The sequence below is a fragment of the Elephas maximus genome, chromosome 3 (genome assembly GCF_024166365.1).
Source record: "Elephas maximus indicus isolate mEleMax1 chromosome 3, mEleMax1 primary haplotype, whole genome shotgun sequence".
NCBI classification, from domain to species: Eukaryota; Metazoa; Chordata; class Mammalia; order Proboscidea; family Elephantidae; genus Elephas; species Elephas maximus.
The window spans coordinates 79,620,281-79,626,871 of record NC_064821.1 but is presented as its reverse complement, the minus strand read 5'-3'; the positions used below and the strand labels follow the sequence as shown (position 1 = coordinate 79,626,871).

Below are 6,591 nucleotides of genomic sequence, written 5' to 3'. Positions count from 1 at the left end.
GCTGTACAGCCTCCCCCACTACCACCCCCTGCCCCTTCAGCCCCTCGATCTCAGACCCCCCCACAGCGAGGGCCCCATCTGCTGGAGGCTCGGTGACCTGTGTCAAATGAGCAGGCGTTCAGTCACACTCCAGGGCCTGGCAGAGGCCATGCCGCTCTGGGAAACCCCAGCAGCTCCTGGCCTGGGGGCAGGCTGGGCAGGGGCCCTGCTGGGGACAGAGGCCTGGGAGCTTCTGAGTCTGGCGGCGGCCTGGCTGGGAACTGCCCTCCACAAACAACGAAAACGAAAACAAATATAGGATAAAAAGGGCTTCCGTGCTTCCTTGGAGTTAGCATTGCTGAACTGTGGGGACCAAACTCTGGCTTGGGCACATCCCTTCCTCTGCTTTCTGTCCCTTGTGCAAACCTGTTCATTCCTACAGGGTGTGTGCGTGCATGTTTGGATGTTTGTGATGTGAGGGGGGTGGGCCTCTGTATCTGTGTGCTTCTGGGTCAGAGAGCTTATGTGCCTACTCTGTGTGCAAATACGAGGGTGTGCCTATGCTTGTAAATCGGCAAGCCAGCTAAGAGTTCCCACGTTTTCCACCCTGAGGGCCTAGAGGTCCTGTGTATAACAGCGTCAGTGAAGGAATGCCTATTTGAGCCTATTGCAGCTTACTTGTGAGTTCTATGCATTTTCCCATTTAGACATGTCTGTCTTTCTCATTGTGTGTTGTTATCTGTGACTACAGCGATCAGCCTAATGGTGTGAGTCCTCGTGTCCCTATTGTGAACATGTGCTAGGTTGCATGTGTATATCTGTGTGATGTGTGCATGAATGCACATTCGTTCGCATGCCTGAACCATTCCGTGTCAGCAAGGGGCAGGTGGGTTCCGGCTTCCGCGTGTGCCCCTGTGATTGTGTGTGGTGGGTCTGAGGACAAGTTCTCTGCAGTCTGTGCGAGTGGCACTCCTGGGGAGAGGGGCTACCAATGGCCATGTCACAGCCCCAGTATCCCACACAGAATCTGTGGGAGCGAGAGTAAGGAGGATGTCCAGATTTCTTGGAGGAAACATAGCTCTCAAACACAAGAAAGCTTTGATTCAAGACCAAGCCCGTATCTTGTATAGAGTCTAAAGAGTCCAAAGCTGAGAAAGAAATTTTACCCTCTCCTAGTTCACACTGCTGCTCACCGCAGAGAAAGTCTCTGACATGCAGTGGGTGTCTAACATGCTGTATTTCATCCTTGTGAGTCCCTGAATGGTGCAAACGGTTAACACATTCAGCTGCTCAGTTGGCAGTTTGAGTCCACCCAGAGGCACCTTGGAAGAAGGGTCTGTGGATCTTCTTCTAAAAAGTCAGCCACCGAAAATCCTGGGGAGCTCAGTTCTACTGTGTCACACATGGGCTTGCCATTAGTCGGCACCGACTCAACGGCAGTTGGTTTATTTCATCCTTGTAACCTCACAGCAATCCTGAGGAGCAGGTATTATTGTCCCCATTTTATGATGAAGAAACTGAAGCTCAAGCAGGTAAAGAAAGCAACTTGCACGAAGTCACACACCTACTGATCGGTATAATGGGGCTGGGATTGAGATTTGCTGGGCTCATGTGCTGGTAAGCTGGGAGCCCAGCTGTTGCTTTGCTGCAGACGCCCCTCAATTCAGCATAGGCCTGGGAACACAGCCTCGGGAGCTCCAGCTGACCCTGGCCTGCCCCAGGAGAGCTACCAGAGACAGGGCCATGGGCTCTCTCTGCTGTGATGGCCAAACCAGCCACCTCCACAGGTACCCTCCGCCATCCCACAGCAGCAGGGAGAACAATGAGAAGCGGGGCCCCCATGGGTTCTGCACCCTTAGACAGGTCTCAGTTCCCTCAACTATGCCCTGGGAGTAATAACTGCACTGTTTTCTCATGGGGCTGAGAGGCACAGATGGAATGATGAATGTAAAAGCACTTTGTAAAACACCGTGCCCACTGGTCATTGTTCTTCAAGTCTCAGTGACAATTCCAAAGGCAGGACATCACAACACCTGTCTAATGCCCAGACATTTCTCTTCCTCCAACAGGAACTGGGACAGATTCATTGAATCACAGACCATCAGAGCTGGAAGGACCTTAGAGATCAACTGGTCCAAACTTCTGCAACCTCACTCTAGGGATGAGGAAACTGAAATTTAGTTAGAAGAGAGAAACTTGCCCATTCATGGGGCAATAGCAATAGAAATACCCAGAGCAACAAGCCCTTACTGAGAGCTCTTCATCCTCATTGTCTCATACCACCCTCTGACTTATCTTAGTGCTATGCCCAATTGACAGATAGGAAAATCAAGGGCTAGAGAGACTGGACTCTTGTCCAGTAGGATAGTGGCAGCTCTGGGTTGGCAGCCCAAGAGTCAATGTCATGCAGGTCTGGCTACAGCTGGCATGAGAGAAGCCTTCACTATGGGCATCCCAGCTTTGGTCCTACCTCCAGGGCTTGGGAGAGGGACCAGAGAGGTGAGTGAACCAGGAGGTCCTGTGCTGCCTCAAGGTGACCACTTCCTATGCGAGTCCCGTGAAACCTAGCATCCCTACATGGATTCAGACACAGGGCACCATTGCAGCTCCTGCAGCTAGGGTGGTGCCTGAGGGGCCTGCTCAGGACAGTGGCCAATGGTCAGCCAAGGTCCCTGCCTTGTCCTACCCCATCCCTTGGGCACTAGCCAGAGGCTGGTCCTAGGGCGGCATTCAGGGCCCAGATGAGCACAGTCTGTGCCCAGGATGACACTTGTCACTGTCAACTATGCCCCCACCACCTTAGAACCATCTCCACTGCAGCTGCATCTACCTGAGCCCCCAATCACCCTTCTTCACACACCTTCCAGCTGAGGCTTTATTACACAGTCCTGATTTATCCAGTGGGACGCTGGCTGGGCCCCCAGCTCCGTTCTGTGATCTGGGATGCCCGGGCCCTGGAATATGTCAATCCATTGAAGGCTAGATTGAGGAGGAAAATGGGGTCGGGCCAGCAGCTGGAAGACTCCCTGGAACCCCAAGTCTGGGGAAGAGGAGAGACTACAGCTCATTCACACACAGCCTGGGGCCAACTTGGGGTTAAGAGTCACAGACTGGGCTGCAGCAGAGGTCCAAGTCCACTCCGGATGCTTTGGGGAGTCCTCCTAGACTTGGAGGGATGAAGAGGTACCCAAATTCCACACCCTGCCTCTCCAACATGGGCTCCTCACCCAACTCCCTTTTCAGCAGCCCCAGGCAAATCCAGCTAAACTCCAGCCCAGGGCCCATTAGAAGCTGGACAGCTCCCTGCATGCACGCTCAAGTGCCAGCCGCCTTTCCTTGAGTCCATTCCACTGCTCACCTCCAGCAAGTTTCCCGGGGGGTGACCCCGGCCAATGAGCCCTTCAGGCTTGGAGAAAGGGCGAGAAGGCTTCAGCGGCGCGAGACAGGTACCCCTCGGCCCAGTGTCCACCATCCCAGCCAAGGGCGTTTTCCCTGGAGCCACAGCCTCCACCTCGAAGTCCTCTCATTCCGGACCCCGGAACGCAGCCCGGATACAGGAGCTTCCTATCTTCCCGTAGCACCGCTGCCTCCCGCCGCCGGTTCCCAGCCGTCCACGCGGTACTCACCTGGGCCGAGGTACCGGGGAAAGCGGTGCGTGCTCGAGGAGTGAAGCCGGGGCCGGTCCAGTTCTGTCCGCGCCGCGCGCTCTCGGGGCCGCGGAGGTCCGGCGGAGTTGTGACGTTGGGTCTAGAGGGAGAACAAGGAAAACCGAGACCGGTCCGGGGAGGCGCGGAGAAGAGCTCTGTGCCCCCTGGAAACTGCGGGAGGAGACGCGGGCGAGGTAAGCAGCCGTACCAGAGCCGAGCTGGGGACCCGCACCGCCTCCCGCTCGCAGCCGCCGAGACCCGCGGGAATCCTGACCCGCCGGCAGCGGTACTGAGAAGGGAGGAAAGCGGGGCTGAGCCGCTTCTCGGAGCCCGAGCGCCTCCCGGAGCCCGCAATCCCAGCCGTTGCCTCTGGACGCCCCGGCGGGACCCAGGAGGGAATTAGGCACGCGCGGAGTGTTGGACTGCCCGGGCTCGGAATCTCCATTGCCGAGGGAAAGCCGGGCCCACGCAGCCAGGATGAGAGGGGGTGCGGTCCCAGTGCCACCCCCGCGCCACTCCCCACGTGGCGGCCGCGCCCCCGAGGCGTGAGAGTGTACGCTGACTGTAGGGGCAGTGAATGAAGCCCCAGCAGCCAATCAGCACGGCCGGCGCGCGGGACCCCGGGAGCGAGGCCCAATGGCAAGCTCCGGGCGGCCGGGCCGAGCGGCAGGCTGGCGCGGGGGGCGGGGGCCGGGGCCGGGGGGGCGGGAGGCGGCTCCGCGGGCAGCCAATGGGCGGCGGGTAGGGTGGGGCTCCGGAGCGCCGAGCGGGTCCCGGCTTTAAGCCCGCGGAGCGCGGCGGCGGGGTCCGCAGACGGAGCAGAGCGGCAGCGGCGGCGGCGGCGGCGGCGGCGGCGGCGGCGGCGCGGCGCAGGGCGCGGGGCGGCATGGCCACAACCGCGCAGTACCTGCCGCGGGGCCCCGGCGGCGGAGCCGGGGGCACTGGGCCGCTCATGCACCCGGACGCCGCGGCGGCAGCAGCGGCGGCAGCGGCCGCCGAGCGGCTGCACGCGGGCGCCGCGTACCGCGAAGTGCAGAAGCTGATGCACCACGAGTGGCTGGGCGCGGGCGCGGGCCACCCCGTGGGCCTAGCGCACCCCCAATGGCTACCCACGGGAGGAGGCGGCGGTGGCGACTGGGCCGGCGGCCCACACTTGGAACACGGCAAGGCGGGCGGTGGCAGCACTGGCCGAGACGACGGCGGTGGCAGCGGCGGCTTCCACGCGCGCCTGGTGCACCAAGGGGCCGCCCATGCGGGCGCGGCGTGGGCACAGGGCGGCACGGCGCACCACTTGGGCCCAGCCATGTCGCCGTCGCCAGGGGCTGGCGGGGGTCATCAGCCCCAGCCGCTCGGGCTGTATGCGCAGGCGGCCTACCCTGGGGGCGGCGGCGGCGGCCTGGCGGGGATGCTGGCGGCGGGCGGCGGCGGTGCGGGACCGGGCATGCACCACGCGCTGCACGAGGACGGCCACGAGGCGCAGCTGGAGCCGTCGCCGCCGCCGCACCTGGGCGCCCACGGACACGCACACGGACACGCACACGCGGGCGGCCTGCACGCGGCGGCGGCGCACCTGCACCCGGGCGCAGGCGGCGGCGGTTCGTCGGTGGGCGAGCACTCGGACGAGGACGCACCCAGCTCGGACGACCTGGAGCAGTTCGCCAAGCAATTCAAGCAGAGGCGCATCAAGCTGGGCTTCACGCAAGCCGACGTGGGGCTGGCGCTGGGCACACTGTACGGTAACGTGTTCTCGCAGACCACGATATGCCGCTTCGAGGCCCTCCAGCTGAGCTTCAAGAACATGTGCAAGCTCAAGCCGTTGCTCAACAAGTGGCTGGAGGAGACCGACTCGTCCAGCGGCAGCCCCACCAACCTGGACAAGATCGCGGCGCAGGGCCGCAAGCGCAAGAAGCGCACGTCCATCGAGGTGGGGGTCAAAGGCGCGCTCGAGAGCCACTTTCTCAAGTGCCCCAAGCCCTCGGCGCACGAGATCACGGGCCTGGCTGACAGCCTGCAGCTGGAGAAGGAGGTGGTGCGCGTCTGGTTCTGCAACCGGCGGCAGAAGGAGAAGCGCATGACCCCGGCGGCCGGCACCGGCCACCCTCCCATGGACGACGTTTATGCGCCCGGCGAGCTAGGGCCGGGTGGGGGTGGCGCATCGCCGCCCTCGGCACCCCCGCCGCCCCCGCCTGCCGCCCTGCACCACCACCATCACCACACACTGCCCGGCTCGGTGCAGTGACCCCGCGGGCCGGGCCCCCGCCGGTGCGCAGCGAGGCGCGGGCACGCAGCCCGCTCGCGCGGCCTGGACTCTTTTTGTTCGGTTGCTTTGGATTTTACAAAAAGCCCAGAAACTTTCGAACAAAACCAAACACCCGGACGACCCTCTCCGGCGATCGGCGAAGACAGCTTCGCCGATAAGCTGCGGCGCCCGAGACTCGGGGAGAGGAGCGAAGATCCGGAACGCGCCAACTCACCCCGGGCACTCTGCCCGACGCCTGCTCCCTATCCCCATCCCCTCGACGATCCCCGCCCCTGCCCCCCGGGCTGTTCGGGGCCGGATCCCGGCAGCGACCTCCCCACAGCGACAGGTAACGCGGTGCGGGGTCAGGGATTCCTCGGGAGAGAGGACGAAGTGAGGAGAGTTCCCCATCCCCTCTACCCGGCGCGGACTCCCGGGCTTGCGGGTAAAGGGCGGGGGGCTGTCACTTTATTCGCTCCACGCCTTTTCTCTCCCCTAAGGATGCACCCCACCCCTTTCACCTTAGTCCGGGTTTGGTTTTTTAAGGTTTTTATTTATTCGCGGAGCCTCTTGGTTCCTGGGGTCCTTCTAACTCCGCCCGCGCCCTTAATTTAAATCGCTGTATACTGTATTTATCCGGGCCCTGGAGGGGAGGCCGCGAGAGCCGCGTCTGTGTATAAAGCAGGAAATAGCCAAAGCTTTAATCTAGCCTAATTTATTTTTCCC

General features: G+C 61.8%; 1 protein-coding gene across 1 annotated transcript; it reads left to right on the top strand.

Moving 5' to 3' along the window:
- Positions 1-4,512: 4,512 nt before the first annotated feature.
- On the top strand, positions 4,513-5,865 carry POU3F1 (POU class 3 homeobox 1). The gene has a single exon (XM_049875938.1). The coding sequence runs from the start codon at positions 4,513-4,515 to the stop codon at positions 5,863-5,865; it is 1,353 nt and encodes a 450-aa protein (XP_049731895.1).
- Positions 5,866-6,591: the final 726 nt, after the last annotated feature.